At 40.3% G+C, this 19,486-nt stretch overlaps 2 protein-coding genes across 2 annotated transcripts; both read right to left on the bottom strand.

Annotated features, from left to right (window-relative positions):
* Nucleotides 1–71: 71 nt before the first annotated feature.
* rbm15 (RNA binding motif protein 15) lies at nucleotides 72–8,080 on the bottom strand. Its single transcript, XM_026369053.1, has 2 exons — nucleotides 7,940–8,080; nucleotides 72–7,823 (listed from the first exon to the last, which is right to left on the bottom strand). The coding sequence occupies exons 1-2, from the start codon at nucleotides 7,999–8,001 to the stop codon at nucleotides 5,225–5,227; spliced, it is 2,661 nt and encodes an 886-aa protein (XP_026224838.1). The 5' UTR covers nucleotides 8,002–8,080; the 3' UTR covers nucleotides 72–5,224.
* Nucleotides 8,081–11,326: 3,246 nt separating this feature from the next.
* On the bottom strand, nucleotides 11,327–16,225 carry alx3 (ALX homeobox 3). Its single transcript, XM_026368717.1, has 4 exons — nucleotides 15,781–16,225; nucleotides 12,113–12,387; nucleotides 11,869–11,994; nucleotides 11,327–11,677 (listed from the first exon to the last, which is right to left on the bottom strand). Exons 1-4 carry the CDS (start codon nucleotides 16,223–16,225, stop codon nucleotides 11,327–11,329), a joined length of 1,197 nt encoding a protein of 398 aa, XP_026224502.1.
* Between the last annotated feature and the right edge of the window lie 3,261 nt (nucleotides 16,226–19,486).

The following is a 19,486-nucleotide window of genomic DNA, read 5'->3' as shown; positions in this document are numbered from 1 at the left end:
ATGATTTAAGGTAATGCATATGTTGATACCAGGCAAACTTTATACCTCTATGCAAAAAACAAACAAGTTGCCACAGATTTCACACTTTTTATTCACGTCATTTGGACAGATTACGAATGTAAATAAACAAAATGTTTTTATACAATATAACATCAATTCTAATTATAAGCTTGAACGATTGAGCAATGGCTTAGTACAATTATTAATCTAAAATATGCACTCTAAAGGTTTACAAACCTATTTTAATTTCACTGTGTTATACAAAGAAATTTTACAGGTTACTTACTTAAGATGGGACCTGATCACGTTGTTGACGGCCTGGAAACAAAGAGATGCACTAACTGCTGTCCAGTGGAGCTCTGTTTAGGAAACATAAAAAACATGAAGACATGTTTTAATCTTTAACATTTCACTGTGTTAAATGGTCATTGAAAGTTTAAATGCTTATTTATAATTAATGAAACCAGGAAATGTTTTACATTACAGTGAACTTGATATGGATAATCATAATGAAGTGTGACATTTTAACTGACATTCATTGCTTTTCTACATTAATGTTTGATTATTATTACAATTCAGTCGATCTTCTCAAAGTATGAGATGAAAAACTTTATCAAAGCATAAGATGTGTACTGAGGAGTTTTTACTTTGTCATATTGTACCAGTTCACATTAGCAAAAAGAGTCTTACCAACAATAGCACAGTTACATATTCTCAATCACTTAGCTTTTTCATGTTTCAGATACTTCTGACTTATTAGTCTGATCAGAATCATTATTTCTCCAAATATAAGATAACAGTTTAAACATTTATTTTTTTTACAAAATCAATAAAAAATATAAAAGAGCCCAGTAAATTACACTGATTTGTAGTTCCCCTAGTTTGGGAAACACTGTGCTAAATTAGTTAACTGCATATAAAGTAGTTAAAACTAGCTTCATCCCACACATCTACTACAGTAAAACACAGGTGAAGCATTCATGACAGGCTTAACGACTAGTTAATGTAAAAAATAATTATATACATGTCAATCAATGATAGCTCTTCTTAAGAAAGATTACTTTTATAAATTTTGCTAATAATGCTGTACTGACAGATGGTTGATCCATGATAATACATCAACATTTAATTTACCAGTTGATTATAGAGTGAAAAATAATATTTTGTTGTGTCCCTAAGCATTCATGAATTTATACCAAATAACATCAACTCTGACAAAAAAAGAAGCATTTCTAGTTGCTAGTACAATCTGAATAACCTACTGGGAGCAAATATTATTTAAATGTTTAATGTGTTTATTTTCAAAGGCTAGATTTTGATGTTAAATACAGATATATTTACATACAGATTCCTGGACTAGGCCTCCATTACATTTCACTTTATCCTTCTGCATTTCATTAACTGAAGGTTTCATCTGTGGCCTCCAGGGCCCTGATGCAAAAGACTGTTTTAGACCAGAAGCTATTTTCTTGTTTTTCTAATTAATTTAAATCACACATATCTAGTAGGTAAACTGCTAACACATTTGGCTTTAATAAAAAAGAATCAGGTTTCCTTTGGAATGATAATTGACATAATCTGTAGCATGAGTACCATAATGATAAATACACTGGCTTGATGCTTGTAAAACAATTCAGCCTTTATAGCTGAACCTACAATATGCAGATCACCATTTTAATCTTGCCTCTAGTCTTTAGTTATTTTTTTCAATCACTGCCATTTAAACCTTCATCAAAGTGAATGATAGAAATTAAATTTACATCTCTAACGAGGCTGCAAAAACTAAAATTGCCAAATTGTTATATGCATTTCAGCTGTCACAGCTGCAGTAACCATCTGTATTCTTTTAATTTTTTTAAATAGCTAAAATAAGCAAATTAAAATGTTTGGTAATTTCTGTAAACAAAATACAAGAATATGTTATTGAAAAGTATCAAATATAGATGTTCCCTGTTGGAGTAGATCATATTTTACAATATGTTATTTTGGGCACTTTATCGTCTACATGTTGTGCTAAGGTTTGGTTTTAATTTAGTGAAAATTACCTTAATAATACATTTGGACTCAAAGTAACGTGTGCTATTTTGCATCTGTGGTTGTAAAATGTGGTGTTGACACTTTATACTTACCACTGCTGCCTATGCCACCGATACAGACCTGGCAGGCAGCACTTGGTCTCCTTACTCACCAGTCGTAGTGCTAGCAGCTCTGTCCTGGGTGTCTGGTGTGCATGAATGTGATGTGTCAGGTAGTCGACTGTGAGAGAGGAAAGTAGTTGCTCCGTGGTCCTCAAGATGGCAATGTTTGTCTAGTGAGGTAACAGGTCCTTCTCAGCACAGGACACACCATTATGACTAATAATGGGTAGGAAACGTTTTCTTGTGTAAAGTGGTCTGAAACTTATAAAGGGCACTGGCGAGAAAAAAAAAAAAAAAAAAAAAAGGTCTCCTAGAAGAATGTGGGGGACAGACGGGATCCGCAGTGTGGATTCCTTCCGGTTGTGTTGAAAAGAGTAAAAGATTGGGCCTGTTTCTGTTTCATTTCCATGCTGCAGCAGACCTCATAATGCAGCTTCAGCACAGAAAACACTTGACTTGTCTCCTCGGAGACGGTTCAATCAGAGGAGAGCACAGAGACGGGGACAAACAATATTCCTAGCTGAGGTTTGGGCCAATCCTCTTCCCTGAGACAAACATTAAGTCAAATCAAATCATAACTGGGCAAAGTATAATAAAGACAAATCAACCCAGTGGTTCAGCGTGGCCTCTGCAGTGAGACAGCTTCAATAGTAGCTGCTATGGAAATTTCAGTGCAGCGTCACACACACTCCCCTTAGTGGAGTGTGTGATGGCCAGTGATGGGGTTTCCACAGCTCCTACTCAGAACAGGAACACTGCACATAAAAGCTTTAAAGTAAACGACCGGAGAAGACAACAGAATACTTGCACACGCTGCTGTTTGCTCCAGCCCTCGCCTCCGGACGGCACCGCTGTCCTGCATCTGCCACTGTTTCACACTGGAAACTGGACTCTCGCTGTACACAAAGGGCAGCGGAGGCTCCTCGATCCTGAACAGGTGTTCGCATGCCAACAGGAACAGGAGATCACTGGGGAGTAATTTACGATGGACAACTTAGGAGCTGAGAACAGGCCTGTAAGCAAACAGAAATCCTCACACGAAACAGGGGTGTCTCTTCGCTGGTGCTAAACAAATTGCAAATCGTCTCCCTTTTTGTGTGCAGAAACAAACTTCAAGTGACAACTCCTTCGAAACACAATACAGTATGGCAGCTTGTTTCTTCAATTCACTTCCATCGAAGAAACAGGTTTCCCTTCAAATGAACAATTTATTGATAATCGGTCACATTAAGAGCCCAAACGCACTCTCAGGTATGTGAACAGCTTCGGATGAGCTCTATGGATTTTCCTTTCCCATGACATCAAAGTGTACATTGCTCAATTTTCCATTTAAAACAGAAGTCATCACAGGTGCAGCTGGGCTACACAACTTAAAAGCCTCATCAGTGAGGACTCACAAACACTAAGTAGCCTTCTCTGCAGAGTTTTTCAGCTCTGCACTTGTCTCCTCTGGAGTCCAACGTTGCAGTGAGTGTGATATTGACACACAACAATTTTCAAATATTTTCAATGCATACCAAACAAAACTCAACAGTAATAATTTGGGGTGGATTACTATCGTGTGACAAACAATGAAAAACAAAACATGGTGAGTAGGCCCTGGGAACATGTTGGCAGGCATGAGTAAAAAAATTGTCAAATTTAGAGCTCTAAAATTTAAACTCAAACATTAACTGTTAAGGTACTGCTAAAACCTTAAAATTACACAGACCTAGTTACTGAACAAATAACAGTAGTTAGTAGTAGTTATTCTTAGAAAACATATTGGTTTCAGAGCAAAAATCAAACAGACTGTCCAGTATCAACACAAAAGTCTCTAAGCTTTTCTCCATTAATAATGTAGTTTTTCCATAGTCCACATTACACAACCATTTCTACGGTAGGGATGCACAAAATAAAATATGAAAAAAATATTTAAAGCATGTTAGTATATGCTTTGCTATGCTATATGTATCGTGTTATGGGTTGTTCCCTGGGCAAAAGTCTTACACCTGTTAGTTTTCAGCATTCCACATAGAGTTGTCAATTTAGTTTTACCAATGGACAGGACACACACGGAGTTCATTGTCTGCGTTTAGTGTTCCAGTACAGAGGAACACAGGTAAAAATGCACCCAAATACAAACCATTAACCAAAATATAATTATTCCAACACAACTGAACAAAAGGTAACTGAAATGTATGAGCTGTATCTAGATACTTTTCATCTGGTGACATTCAAAATATTTTCCAACTGGAAAATCAAAATTTAAAATCAAACCTCCAACAGCTATCTTGCCGTCATCAGGATGGTCACCTCATGAAGGCAAGATAACAGAAAATACTTAGTAATGCTGTTTTGATCTTCAAAGAATGAACAAGATTCATTCTGCAAAGAGATTAGCTTTGTAAGTGCAGCACTAAATAATTCACTGCAACTTAACTGAATTCAGAAATGTCACACTCACCTTTGCATCAATCCATCAAATACTAGAAATATTATTGCACTGTAATTCAAAGCTTTGAAAATGTCTTCGGATTCCTTCATGCAAATACCCATGTTCAAGAGGGACACAATAACACCACCAGTACAATCTGAGCCAATACACTCAGGAAATAGCATGACCTTTGTTAAGCTAGTAATTTCCAGGTTTTACCAACACTGTCGGAAAGGTGTGGATTTAAGGTGGTAAAGGTTGGGAGACAATTGTTATGATGATACTGTGGAGAAGGTGTTATTGTGTCCTCTCTTCTCAATTTTAATTTTGTTTTTTTCATGTGATAAATCTGGACATCTAAACTTTTAACCCTGTACTTTTCTATAGTGGAACATATGTGTGTTTTCCTTGAATGCTACTGTGGGTTGAGGACTCTGTGACCTATTCATACATCCTTAAAAAATCACTTCAAAAAAACACACACCTTTTATGTTTTATAGGAGGGCACTGTTTGTCCATTTAGTGGATTACATGGCAACATACAAACACTCAAGAACCATACTAGTGTACCCCATAATGCAGAACACACAGCATGCAATAGTTATTGACATACAGCAGGTGTTTTTTTTTTTTTTTTAACATGACTTGAACTTAGTGTGTTCTGATTTTTTTAAGATGCTCCACGAACCACAATCATGACCAGATAGTCCTCTTCACTTTTAGCCAGAGCTTTGGCTGAGGAATCCAGGAACTGCTGGGAGAAATCACAGGGAGGGAAAGCATGAAGAACCCCTGTGTTGTCTTTATCTCTGCTCCCTCCCACAGGCAGGCTGATGACTCCAGCTGCTTGCTTTTGGTTGAGGTAGGACACCAGGTTACGAAGCGGCCGCTGTGTTGAGGCTGCCGGGTCAGATGAAGATGAATCCTCTGTGGCTCCAGGAACTGCTAGCAGGATGGCGTAGCCACCGGGACCTGCTACCTTGATGCGCCGGGACACCTCGTCAAGCTTGGGCTGGTCTAGGCGGAGACGCTGGGTGATCTTTAGTTTGCTCACTTGCCTCCCTGTCGTGCCGTCAACAAGCAGGTCACTGGCTACACTATGGTCTCCCTCCAACAAGTGCATGTTTGCTGGAAAGTTACTGTTCTTCAGTAGCAGCATACCATGCCAGGCTAAGCTGAGTTTGGTGCCATCCGGCTTGGATGGCTGGCCTTTGGGATTGCTTTCAGAACGTTCTCTTTTGGCTGGTCCTTTACCACCATCACCTGCTTTACGCTTACGCTCACCAACTGCGGAAACACTGCTGCTTAAAGGACCTTTGTCAGAGAGACTCTGGCTTTTGAGTCTCCGTTCAGTCCCACCCCTTTCCAGGCTGCTGTGACGTTCTCGTGCAGGGGAGGTTCTCTCACCCCTAACAGGGCGCTCTGAGTCACTGAAACGACCTCCATCTCTGCTGCTACCTCCAGGACTGCCATCTGGAGAAGCACGTCTGCGCCTTACTGTCCTTTCTGTGCTGTCAGGAGAGTGCTCTATATGACGTCCATCCTCCATTACACGCCGCTTGCGTATAGGTTCTCGTCCCTGCAGTTCTCGTTCCAAAGACCAGGACTCCCGTGCTCGCCGCTCACGTTCCAAGTGCTCCAGAGGTTCAAAGGGGGATGCACGTACCCGATCCCGAATAGCTGGGTTGGCCCACTCTGTTCCAGGGAAGAGCTCTCTCTCCCTGAAGTGAAGTGCCGGTGGAGTCCGTTCCCTGACCCTCAGTGGTTCAGGTGTGGCACGGTGGACAAATGACTCAGCCACCATGTCAAAGGGGGGTATTGGGAGAGGCTGCAGAAACTGCTGCTGGTAACGGTGCTCTGTGTCAGCAAAGTCCACTCTAAGTCTTCTCTCAGGACCACCCAAAGGGAAGCCCCGCATGTGTGTGCATGCTGCTTGTGCAGCATCCAAACTTTCATACTGAATGTAGGCCCAGGTATCCCCCTTTCTGTAATCAATGGTCCTTATAGTGCCAAAGCGATCAAACTCTCTTGCAAGGGCAGCTAAAGGAACCCATGGTCCAAGTCCACCAACCCACAATCGTGTGGTGGGAGTAGCTTTCCCATAGCCTATCTTTATGGGGTTGCGGCCCACTATTTTGCCAGACATGCTAAGTTTAGCTCTGTGAGCCATGTCCAGATTCTCAAATTTAACAAATCCATATGTGCTGGTTTGTCCCCGTGTGGGTCTCTTAATGTCCACTTCCGTTATGACCCCAAACCTATCAAAGGCTCTCCTCAGGTCCGCCTCTGTAACTGTTATGTCCAGGTTGCCCAAAAACAAAGTCCGATTGGCTCTTTGGTCATCTTCTGGAGATATAAAATCCTCCTCGCGAAAAGGAGCTCGGTCTGCAATAAAAGCTGGTCGTGCCCTGGCTTCAAACAGAGCAAACTCCCGGTCCCGCTCCAGTTCTCTGGGTAAAGGGGGCGGCGGGGGAGGGGGGAGCCTTCCCAAGGCCAGCTGCTGAAGCCGATAGTCTCTGTATCCAAGCCCAGTAGGTGAGAGGGACCTCTGCAAGTGTCTATGGCTCGGAGCGGCACCATACAAGTCCCTCTCCACAGGAGAGCGGCTCCTCCTCCGGTTGATGTACACCGCCTCTATCTTCAGCGGCCGGTCGTACAGCACCAGCCGTCCCCGGGCGTGCTTGGCGGCTCTGGCGTCCTCCGGCTTCCTGAAATTCACAAACGCGATCCGCTCGTCGTTGCTGCGACTTATCTTGACGCTTACGTCTCCAAATTTTTTAAACTCGTGAAAGAGTCCGTCCTCTATGTCCTCGTCGCTCAGCTGGGTGCCCAGGTCGCTGATTTTGAGGGTTTTGTACTCACTCTCGGTGCTGGGCGGCTGGACCCGCTGCTCCCCCCGTGATGTGGTCCTCGCTGAGGCTAAATCCAGCGTCAGGCTCAGGTTGTGGTTTTTGCCGACGGAGCTAGCTGCAGCAGACTGACAACTGTGGTTATTCCCAGTCCGACTGTGACCGTCGAAGTCTCTGTCTCGTTTCTCACCGAGCAGACTCCTTCGTGTGGATCCACCTTCGCTTTTCGTGGAGCTGTTTCCATTATTGCTCCCACTGGAGACGGACAGAGCACCCATTTTCTTGCTGGTCGGGTGGCATCCTCCCCTGTCTCGAATATCGTCCAAGGCCCGGGAGCGTTTTTTAATCGGCGACCGCTCTTTACCTTTCATTTCTATCCACACAGAGCCGACCCTCGGGGCGCCTGTTTTAGTGCTGTTTCTGCAAATAAGTGCAGAAATTTGTTAAAATGAAAAGCGGATTTATTCACTGTCCCTGCGGCAAAACAACAACAGTCGCCATTTTGTAAAGATTAATACGAAAACCCTCCCCCTCACCGTGATTGGCTGAAAAGTGGGTGGAAAACTTTAAAGCGCCTGTCAATCATCCGCAGAGCCATCTAAATACACTAACTGTGAGTTAGTTCATTTACATCCGTAGTTTTATATATTTACTGCAGTTTTGCAGCTTGTAGACAGTGCAATGCTGGTGAATATGTACTACATTCTGTAATTAAATTACTTAAAAATTTAAACAACAACATTCTGGCTCCAAACCCTGTTTTCATCTCATTATTGTTGAGCTCAAGCAGCAAGGCACCTGTTACTAAGAACTAAAATGCTAAGACTTTAAAATTTTGAGTGAATATAATTTATGAATGTTATTTGAAAACTAAACGTGATAGAGAGCTTCAAAGAATGTAGTTTCTATGAACTCTTCAGAGTTTCCCTAGTCTGTAAAATCATGGTATTATTAATATGAAATAACCCCCGTCAATGTAGGCCTAGGAATATAGTGAGTCGAGTCGAAACATCTTCATCGTTTTAGTACACTCAATAAAGATCAATGTAATAATAACAGATAATAAAATAAATTCAGGGTTTGCAAGGAGGGGAAGAAAATGATCATGGTGATGGAGAAATCATCTCTGTAGCATAATACCACAAGGTGGCAGTATTTGAACAGTAGATTCAAATGTACACAAGGCCATAAGCCTCTAGTAGGTTTAGGCCATGGACAAAGAACCTTTCTCTGTGGGCATTGGGACAAAGCAAGCTGTTAATGAGTCTGTTAATTAGCCAAACTTTGTCATAATTATTGGACATTTGTAAGAAGAAAAATGCATTTAACAGCATATAAGTACTGTAGGCCTATTAATTATTTAAGTAACTGTGCAGGTTACTGGACATTACATTTTTGGTGTCATTAGGTTACTAATGACAATTTTAAGCCGACAGAAGCTCAAATAAAATAACAAATTAGCAGATATTGCTATTTCTACTTTTTGTCCCCTTTGACGTTTTGTGCACACTTTACAGTAAAATGCAAACAGTCAGCTTGGCAGGGCACTCGTTTAACGCAAAGATGTATTCTGTAGATAATAAACTGCTGAATTTATTTCCAGTAATAAATGTCTGAAGGCGACAGATGAGTTGGAACTCACTCTGCTGTTAGACTGTGTTGCCGTGCTTCCACATTGTTCAGTTTAGTGGGGCATGTTAATGCCGTTCGACCACGTTGTCTGTTGGGTCAAGATAAATCTTGTTGAGATCAAAGCGCAGAACAGTGGCCAGCAGGCAGCTCTACACATGTTAATGAGCATTAAATCATATTTTTAGTCCATTAATGAGTCTGAGGGTGTAGTCATTTCCAGACTCTCGTGACAGTCTTCACCTAGTGACCCTGACACACAGAGTGATGCTTAGTTAATAACTTCCCCCAAAGCTTTGCAGTCTTACCTCAGGTTTTTTCATTTATATCTAACAAATCATACAGGGCCTTTGTAGCCTGATCTATTGAGTCAATATAGATCAAAGAGTATGCTAACCACTGTAACCTCAATGACAGCTTAATCAAAACATATGACCTATTATAAGATGAGGCGTATTATTTTTCCTTTATACGTCCAATAAACTAAACAGGAATTATAATATTGTGAGTTACTCTATTACAGCTGTTCTGACACTGCTCAAGAGTTAAATTATGAATTTCACTAAGTTACTGTGTTTCCTGTTTTGGTAATGGACAGACAGATTTGATTAACCTGCTCCCTCTCTTAAAATAAATATTAAATTGAGCACTGATCCATCATCTGCTTTTTCTTTAGCTTTGCTAAAGATGGTCATCTCTTCAGTCCCTTATCCCCACTGACAGGCCGCCTTATCTTCTCCACTTAATCTGGGATTTAATCAGGGGGACTGTGTAACAGTAAGGGCTGCTGTCTCCCAGGGTCTGGCTGGAATTTGAAGCTGTGGGTGTGGAAAGTGTTTCTGATGGGTTTGTGCATTCTTCTATTGGAACCACATGTTGGTGGCTCACACAAAACCCCGGCACAGACTAAGGGAATGGCAGCTAATCTTCCCCAGCGTGACTGTCATGGTGAAGCAAGTAAAGGGAAAGGAGAGCCAATATATTCCCCCAAAAGCAATGTGCACTCCTGGGGAGTAAGTGAAGTTGGAAGGGCTTTGTCCACCAGCGATACTCTTTTTTCTCAATTCAAGTTGCATTCTCAATCTTGCACAGATCAAAATGTTTGCACATCTGACATGAATATGTTGGTATTTAGTAATTTACACCAGATGGGATGGTACCATGCGATGCAGAGTTTCCTTGACAATAAAGTAAATTGTTTGGGGTAAAGCACAACAAGGAGGTTTCCTGAAAACAGTTATTAGGAATGCATTCAGAATACAATTGAGAGTGCTATAGAAACACATTTAAGTCATACTCCTCTCTTAAAAAGACAATAGGATAAATGTATTTCATAAAAGCAGAAAACAAATGAACTGCCTTTAGTGAATAATATTACCATGCCCTTGGCCATGGTAACCCCAGTTTCTTCTATTAAATTGTAACTCATTACTCACTTGGTCGGGTTTACCACCGATACCAGATGTGAATGAGAAATGTGCCGACGTGAGCCGTCTGTGGGAGGCTCTCAACTTCATCATCGATAGTGAAGTGTGGTCGCTCAGTTAGCTTTTCGTTAATGAACCTGCCACTCACCCCTGATACATGAGGTGTCACCTGAAGGCCTCTTGAAGTGAAGTCAAACATGCTTGCCAATATATGGCCTCGCCATTCACTTCCCGAACACTAAGAAACTCACTTCCCACAGCAGAAATCTTTCTGTTTGTGGCAACCACAGCTTGTGAAGCATTTTTGCCTCACAACCACATTCTCGGTTAAAAATGTGACACAGACTTTTGGTTAGCTCTCTTGGTTATCATTTTCTAGAAGAGTCATGTCAAGGCTAAAATAATTCCGGCTGAGATGATTTTTGCTCAATTTTCCTAATCCTTTTCCCCCAGAAATATTTTCCTACTAAATAACACAGATGATTTTGATGGAGGCCTTTATTGTTGAACAAACTATAAAGCACAACACACATAAAACAAAGATTAATATGATAATTACATTTTTTTAAATGCTTAAATAATTTTTCCTCTTTGGTCTCAGCAATGTGATAAAAATAAAAAATGGAAGTTCTTATGAATATGTTGGATTTCGTGCATGAGACGCAAGTAGCCCTCAATGTTCATGAAATTACTTTTCCAAGATCCTCTGTAGCGTAAAAAGCCTCCATGTTGGCTTACATAAATGTTAAGGGGAAATATTTAAGTTATATGCCGAGATGGATGGGTACATCTGGGACTGTGTACGGGTCAGAAATGTAATATACTTTGGCTCAGTCAGTGCATAACGGGCAAATGGCACTGTTGTGGTCATGTAGGCCAGGAGAGGATGCTGCCTGGCTCTTTGGCTTTCATTCGCAGTGCCACCAGGCCTGTGGGCTTGTATTCAGTGTCGGGCCCCTCGATGGAAGGGGTCCCAAGGCCTCCTGGGAAACTATGGAGCGAGTAGAGGCCATTGATGCCTGGATGGTGGGATGGGTGGTGGTGATGGTGGGGGTGGCTGGAGGATGTGGGCATGCCCATGAAGCCCTGCAAGTTGCTGTGTGGGTGAGGGTAAGGACTCATGCAGGACGAAGGGATGGAGTCAGGTCCTAGGACACATCCAGCACCTGAACCTCCACCTCCCCCTGAAGCAGCCCCAGGCCACAGATTGCCCTGCATCTGGAAAAGGAGAGATTTGGGATAGAACGCATTTGAAATTTGATGAAAGTGTTTTATTCTTTTCTGTGATCATCAAATCAAGACACAATATCGGGAAAGGCCATATTCACTTTGATGCCAGTAAAAACCAGCAGGACCAATATTGTACGTCTATCACTGTAACATATGTGTGTATGTCTGTGGTGGTCTACCTGGTATGTATCGTGTCGAGGGAGAAGAGAGATATCATATGTAGCAGCGAAGTGGTTGCGGACCTCCTGGATCTTCCCATAGCGTTCCCGTTTCCTCCACTTGGCTCTACGGTTTTGGAACCAAACCTTTGGAATACAAAAATATAGTATAACAAAGACATTTTAGAAGACAACAGGTCTTGTTCGGGCTGCTGACTACTTGCAGTAAATGTGTAAAATATTAAGTTGTTTTCCTAACACACACCTGAACCCGAGCCTCAGTGAGCTCTGTCCTCAGTGCCAGCTGTTCCCGGGCATATACGTCAGGGTAGTGCGTCTTCTGAAACACTTTCTCCAGCTCCTCCAGCTGAAAGGTGCTGAATGTGGTGCGATTGCGCCGCTTCTTGTTCTTGCCTGACAAGTCGATGGAGTCAGCAATAGAGTCCCCTTGTAAACCACCGCTGGGCTCTTTCAGCTTGCCACAACAGTCTGTGCCAATCCCAGGATAGCCCATGCTTTTTGAAGCTCCTTTCTCTCTGACTGAGGAAAGTCAGGCACACAGAAAAGGGGTAGATATTTCAAAATAAATCATAAACGAATATGCAACATCATCTGTCCTCGTTGGAATCAACGTAACGTTTTAGACTACCGTTACTAACATTGTTAAAATTGGATCAGATGCTCTATAGTCTGTTCTAATTTGCTCTCTGGAATGTGTTATTGGTCGGGACACTCTTCAGACGAAATCCACTAATAAAAGTTAAATAAAGTTCAAATAAGATTTACTCTAGAAACACCGCAAACAAATGAGCAGTGTTTTACAGGATAACACACTTACACTCACAAATACAAGAAAGAGAAAAGGACTGTGCACAGAGTCAAATGGACCGGTGGAAACAATTGAATGACTCGTCTCTGCACAGCCAGACAAAGTCCTTTTCTAACCAGCAGCCTTTCATCTGGATATTGATCTGACACATTTATTTTTAAACCAGTAAATTCTACATCCACACATTACAAAATGAAATTAAACAAAACATCAAATATTTTGGGTTCTTGAAGCATCACTGAAAACAGTTAATCACTTGCTTATTTTATCCCCGTTTGATTCCAAAACAAAAGCTGCCAAAACTTTGAGACGCTAGAGGAAATCAACACCCACAACAATAATTCAGCCAAACAGTGTTTGGCAGTAATTTGATTAGTCAAACCATACTCAGGCATTGAATTCTATGTGAGTCTGCTTTTTCCCTTTTTCTGCTAAAATAAGTCAAACATCAAGTAAAGAAAAAAAAAAACAAGATTTGAAAAGACAATAAATGTTTGGGGTCACATTCCAAAAAGACAGTGTATCTGTGTGTGCGTATATACTCTCTCTCTCTCTCTCTCTCTCTCGCTATATATATATATATATATATATATGTGTGTGTGTGTGTGTGTGTGTGTGTGTGTGTGTGTGTGTGTGTGTGTGTGTGTGTCTAGTGCAGAATGCACAACATTAATTCTGACCCTTACATTCAGCTGGAAAAGGAAATCTGAAAGCCTTCTTCTCCTTCCTGTTAACCGATCATGGAGAGAGCAGTTCCCTCCTGCAGCGTTTGGATGTTGTTGTCTATGTTCATTACGTTTAACCCTATGCTCCAAAACAAAATCACTCTCCATCTATCTGCAGGCACTCACTCACTGGGAGCAGCTAAGACACTCTGCTCCTAATTCGTGGGATCCCAACAGGGAGCACTTTTCATTGCAATATTAATTTCCTCATGTCCATTAGATTCAACCTCTCACCACAGTTCATGCTGAAAATATTCTCCATTGAGCTTGCAAACTTAGGCCGCAGGACATTGTATAGCTTTTACCCTGTTAAGGACTCACATCCGCTCTGCTTCAACTCCAGTGTAACTGGAGATCTCTGTGAATGCAAAACAAGGCAAACACAGGAAAAATTCAAAACGTGTATAGGTATGAATAACAAGCTGTGAGCATGGAGATCGCTTCATTCGGCCATGGCAGAAATTTAAGCCGCTTCTTTGCAGATATCTTGTTCTGGACATTAAAGTCTCTGGTTTGTGCACAAAACATGTTTTCATGTTGTGGATTTTTAATAGTTAGAGAAAATATAGATTTATAACTATTTTAAAAACTAACGGAGATAATTACAAACAAAAGTGACCTAATTTACTGGGGAGGAAAGTTTAAACCTGATGCTGACGAGTTCCCAAAATAATTTAAATAGCTGGCAAGTAGGCTTTTACATTTTAATTTAATGGAAGAAGCAAATATATTTATTAGTTCTAAATCAGAAACCACACAGGTTAAGAAATGTATTGGATACAGAAATACTTTGTTAATTGGTATACATTTTATATCACATAAGTCAGAGTTCAGAACTATAACAAATACAATATAATACATATTATTAAACACTGTTGAATATTAAATATGTTAATCACTAAATGCAAAAGAAGAATTTTTAATCACTCTTTATGTTTATAAAAAAATATTTCTGTTGAAAAGGTTTCAGTTTGCATTACAATAACAAAATATGTATTTAGTAAATATAACTCATATTATTTAACAATTGTAAATGATTCATTACAAGTGGTTGCACGTTGCAACATTGCAAACTATTAAAAACCATGAAGCTGGTTATGTATTTTTAAGATTTGTCTTGTTCCTCTATCATGAGACTTTCTTACCAATGTAGACAACAGGAAGACATGTCTCCCTAAAATGTTGCACACCCAAATTTAAAAAAACACAGATGAAGAGTAGCACGGAAACACACACACACACAGACATACAATACACACTCGGACTCTATTCTTTACATACATACATGCAAGGTCCTGGTCGCTCGCAGTAATAAACCAAGTAAATTACAAAATAAATTCAATTAAGTGGACACTCGACAAATGTCAGTGCACAAGATTGTATAAATGTGTGTGTGTGTGCATGGGTGGGAAGGGGAGACCACAAACGCCTCATTTTATTTGAACAATATTTAGAAGAAAAGTAATAAAAGTCCACTTTGAATGGGACAGTTGATATCGTTATCAAAACTAACTGTGAATGAAGTCTGTCGGCAGTACCATGAATCAAGCCCCTGTATATTATTCTGGACACAGATATCACAAAGACCTTATCAGAGCTCATATCCTCTTGCTTTGCAGAATCATCAACACCAATAAATAAAGTGAAAGACCACATCATTTGTTCAGGCTTCGATTCAGCACATACAGTGACTGCTCTTCTTCCTCTGATGGACTGTTTGAGAACGGGTCTGCTTGCAAAATTCAAGTAAAGTCAATGTTGTTGTGGTATATGACACATGAAGAGGGTAAATGCTAAAATGCAGCTCTATAAAAGTCAATGGTGGCTGATAGCTGAAAAGTAACATCATGACACACCCAGCCTGCTGTCAGACTGACCTTTGACCTCTTTCACTCTCATCAATTTCTGCCAAGTGGAAGAAAACCTAATGACATTTTTATCACAAACATGCCTTTGCTTTTATCAGTGGGACATTTCAGCTTTGTGTATTAATTAGTAGAAATTAATACGCATGTATTAAACCCTGTAACCTGAAAAGATATTAACTGAGGCACATTTTAAACACTATTCATTTTAATTATTTATTATTATTATTATTATTATTAGGTTGTCACAGTAATTATATATAATAGTACTAGTTTAATTTTACTCCCGCTTATTGTTAGCAGTTATTTTAAAATAAAATATCCAAATAATAATAAAAAAGCAGACATGGCGCTACTTTAGCATTAAAGACAAATCCAGTTCAGATTAACATGAAATCATTCAGAAGTCTCCATTAATGGTGGTTGTGAAAGTCTTGTTGTTGCTCCCGCTTCTATTTCTTACTTACTTTCTCTTTCTGTCATTTTTTAGCAAGTTAAAATCTCTCTAACTTACCTTCCGAGTTGTTTTCGTAAAACGTCGACTTGCTGCTTATCACTGTGACCTTCTGATCCTGATTTATACTGTCCAGGAACTTGCTGTGTTTGGACGGTGATGCAGGCGGGTTCGCCGGGGCTGCGCCGTGCGTAAAGTCCGCGGCAGCATCACCAAATCTCCCCATGGCGGCGGCGTACAGGTCCCCGCGCAGGCTGAGGCGGTGAGGGAGCGGAGGAAGGTGCGAGGGTTTCTGCAACTCATCACAGGGGAGGAAGGAACCAGAGCCCCCGTGCTCCAGTCCCGGAGAGTTTTCTGGCGTTCTCCTGCTGCTCTGCGAAGAGAAAGTCAAACAAGTCTCCGTCTCCATGTTCAGGGTCCAGCAGGAAGGATCGACTACAGCGACTGGGCGCTGATAGTGCGGGCGCCGGAGTGAGAGACTTTTTTTTTCTTCTTCTGTCTTCATGTCAAGTGGGTGGGATTTACCAGATCAGAAACAAAGACCCGTGAAACAGGGATTGGTGTGTGTGTGTGTGTGTGTGTGTGTGTGTGTGTGTGTGTGTGTGTGTGTGTGAGAGAGAGAGAGAGAGAGAGAGCGGGGTGATGGGATGACTGCTGCAGCATCCAGCAGTCTGATATAATCTGCCAAAAATTCAATCACGTGTGGTTTCTGCCGCACCAATTAACCATTTAATTCCTATTTCATATATTGTTATGGGTCTAATCACCAAATCATGCAGGACAGGCGATCAGCAGCAGGTCGACAGAATAAAACACACGTTTCCTCTCAAGGTCACAATGACGCTGTTTGTTGTTGGTGTTGTTTTCTATTTTATTCAATCGCATTTGATTTTATCTTACATACTCGTATTACATTTGTATTGTGACGTTTTGGTATTAATATTTTAATTCGACCGGTTTTCTTTTTTACTTTTAGTCTTTCGTCAGACTGAGATTTCTTCCTTTTCATTTCTGCAGTAGCAATAAAATGTTTAGCCAATTGAAAAGTGCATTTAATAGTTTAGTTTATTAACTATAAAACTACACATATCATGCTGTTATTTAGCAGTTTATTCTAAAAAGGATAAATAGATTATTTTACAAACATTCTATTGCTGTTAAACCAGAAAACAGATTAACATCAGTAACCTATATGAATATTTCACACACGCATTTCTGATAATTAAAAATGATTTAAACGTGAAAAAATGAGTGTAATTACAAACCGTATTGAAATGATTTGAAAACACTGCCGATCCCGAAAAGGTTGTTGAGTAAAATAGACGCCAATTAAAAATAGAAATATTAGGCCATGTTAAAGAACATAAAATATTATTAATATTAACATTAACTGACATAATTTATTCAAATGTTCATCTACTGTAATATAAGTTTCGTTGTCTTTGCTTGTTAACAAAAAGAACATATTTAAACACCATTAGTTTCGTTGATAGTTCGTCGGGAATCATCAGAACATTTTGCAGGTCTGTTTGGTATTTAACAAATAAAAACAGCTCAAGTGCGATAATGAGTTATTACTGGGAAAACTGAGGTTTGGAGCCAAATATTTAACTAATAGCTTATTATTTATTATTTTTTAAATTTTAGCTTCGCTTATAATCTAATCGAAGCTTCATTCGATTGAATCGAAATATTTAACCATCACAAACCTCGAGAAGGATCCGACATCCCCGAGACCGAAATACGGGTTTTTATTGATATAGAAATCAAAGAAATGGAAAGTGCTGGTTATTAACTTCAGCAGTTGCAGCTGATTTAACAATTTTCTCAGAACTATGCTGCTGATTTTCTATGGCTGTACTAAATAATACTGACTTTCTTTTTAAGCGATGGAAACAGTAAAATAATAATTATAACGATCATATTATTTATGTTTTAGTTGAAATACAGTTATAATTAATGTCATATTATTCACTTCAATATTTGTGAGATTTTCCCTTCAAATCATGTGACATTTGTTTTCATATGTGTCTATTAATATAAACACAATAATAATAACTTAAAATAAAAAAACAAGAAAAAGTACACAGAGCATGAGATGTGTTGTTCATTATACCACGCAGCTCAAAACCCACTGAATAACCTCAGAAAGATTTAGCCTCAGCAGTAAGATAAAAGGCTTTTGATACTGACATGTTATCTCCAATCAAGATAAACCTTGTCCAAACACAGTGCACTTACCAAGTTCAGACACAGCACCGGTGGTTTTGGGGACATCTCACCATCTCTCTGGATACCTGAGGCCGCGTGCTGCTCCACTGATGGACAAGTGTGTAAACATCAGGTCCATTTGGGCTGAGAGGCCTCATAAGCCCCATTTGATTCCAGTTTGAGCTCTGAAATATGAAAAGTGTCCACAGTACATGTTACGGATCCAAGCAGGAAAAAAGCTGTATAACAAGATCTACGGAGTTAACATGGCATGTGAGTGAGGGCTCCAAGTGAGCCCGCATTCACGCTTAAATCGTTATTTGTACAAAAGAAAGACACGCTGGGAAACCTGGCAACAGTTCATCACAAAAAACACACACTAATAAACCAAAAGGAATCATTTTTTTAAATTAGTTGAAAGCTTTATTTTGAAATGTACAAATGACACGCTCAAATTACATTCCTGTGTTTAACAAAGGGTAGTAATGAACAAAATAATCTTCTTCTGCAAATTAGAAAACCTATCCCTACGTAAGGAAGAGTTCTGTTTAAGCTTAGAATGATTAGTGATTTTAGATATAAGACCCAATGACGCTTATGTGTAACATGACTTAGATTAACATGTTTGGGTCCGCTGAGAGTCGAGGCTCTGTCATGTTAATCACAACCTTTAAACTTCCACACTCTGGCTGTATTCATCCCCGTAAACCTTGTAGCTGCCAACATTTATCAAACTGTCTGACTGACCACCATTAAAAACCTCAAAATTGTGTTGGAAGGGAGTATACTTTTTAAAATGTACACACACCGGGGGGACACGGATATGTTTCTCAAATCTCGTGACAAGCATGTCCTCTGTAGCTGGAGGCAGCGGAGCGCTCTTGAATTCACAAACCCAGCTGAGTAAATGCATTCCAGAGACGTGGGCAAAAGGAAGAATGTCTGCGCTATGATCTCAGAGCTAATGCAGGTAACAGTGTTTATATGAACACTGCATCAGGAGAACATGAGATGTAAAGGCTTACGGATGTGTTATTTGCTGAGGATTCAAAGTCTCCTGGTCTGTATAGACATCTGTATGCTGTGGCTTGCTTAATTGTACTTGGGGGTTTAGCAAAGAAACGTTGAGGGTAAAACAGATCCATATAAATCTTGGCCACATCAAACAAAATAAAGCACTTGTCCACTATAAAATAAGCACATTATGCAAAATAATCACTCCTAAATCATCAGGAGATGTGTGCATGTTACACTGGAAGGAGAAGAAGTCGGGACTAAGAGCCAAGAAATGGCAGAAAATAGCATCAACTTATTGTCCATACCATGACCGGCTCCACTTGCTGCTCCCTGCGATCCTAAACCCTTGTCCCACAAGCCTGTCCTGGGCATGACCCTGCACAGGAAATCAGTTCAGCCTGCTGGGAGTCCCAGGTCTCCCCCCACCGCCTCCTGGCTCTGGGCACAAACAGCGTGGAGAAAGGTGACCCTAAACTCTCACCGTGCACCCTGCGACCCTTGGGCTAAAGTGCCACTTCCACCCCTCCCTTCACTACAT

This window comes from Anabas testudineus, chromosome 7, assembly GCF_900324465.2.
Source record: "Anabas testudineus chromosome 7, fAnaTes1.2, whole genome shotgun sequence".
Classification (NCBI taxonomy): Eukaryota; Metazoa; Chordata; class Actinopteri; order Anabantiformes; family Anabantidae; genus Anabas; species Anabas testudineus.
The sequence above is the reverse complement of the archived record's forward strand: the minus strand, read 5'-3'. Positions and strand labels throughout refer to the sequence as shown.

What these genes read in the sequence shown, in the direction of transcription:
- alx3 (XM_026368717.1), bottom strand. Translation starts at nt 16,225, where the DNA reads ATGAAGACAGAAGAAGAAAAAAAAAGTCTCTCACTCCGGCGCCCGCAC. An exon ending in TTACGAAAACAACTCGGAAG is followed by an intron (nt 12,388 to 15,780) that starts GTAAGTTAGAGA and finishes GACTTTCCTCAG; the next exon opens with TCAGAGAGAAAGGAGCTTCA. An exon ending in CTCGACACGATACATACCAG is followed by an intron (nt 11,678 to 11,868) that starts GTAGACCACCAC and finishes CTCCTTTTCCAG; the next exon opens with ATGCAGGGCAATCTGTGGCC.
- rbm15 (XM_026369053.1), bottom strand. Translation starts at nt 8,001, where the DNA reads ATGGCTCTGCGGATGATTGACAGGCGCTTTAAAGTTTTCCACCCACTT. An exon ending in CCACTTTTCAGCCAATCACG is followed by an intron (nt 7,824 to 7,939) that starts GTGAGGGGGAGG and finishes ACTTATTTGCAG; the next exon opens with AAACAGCACTAAAACAGGCG.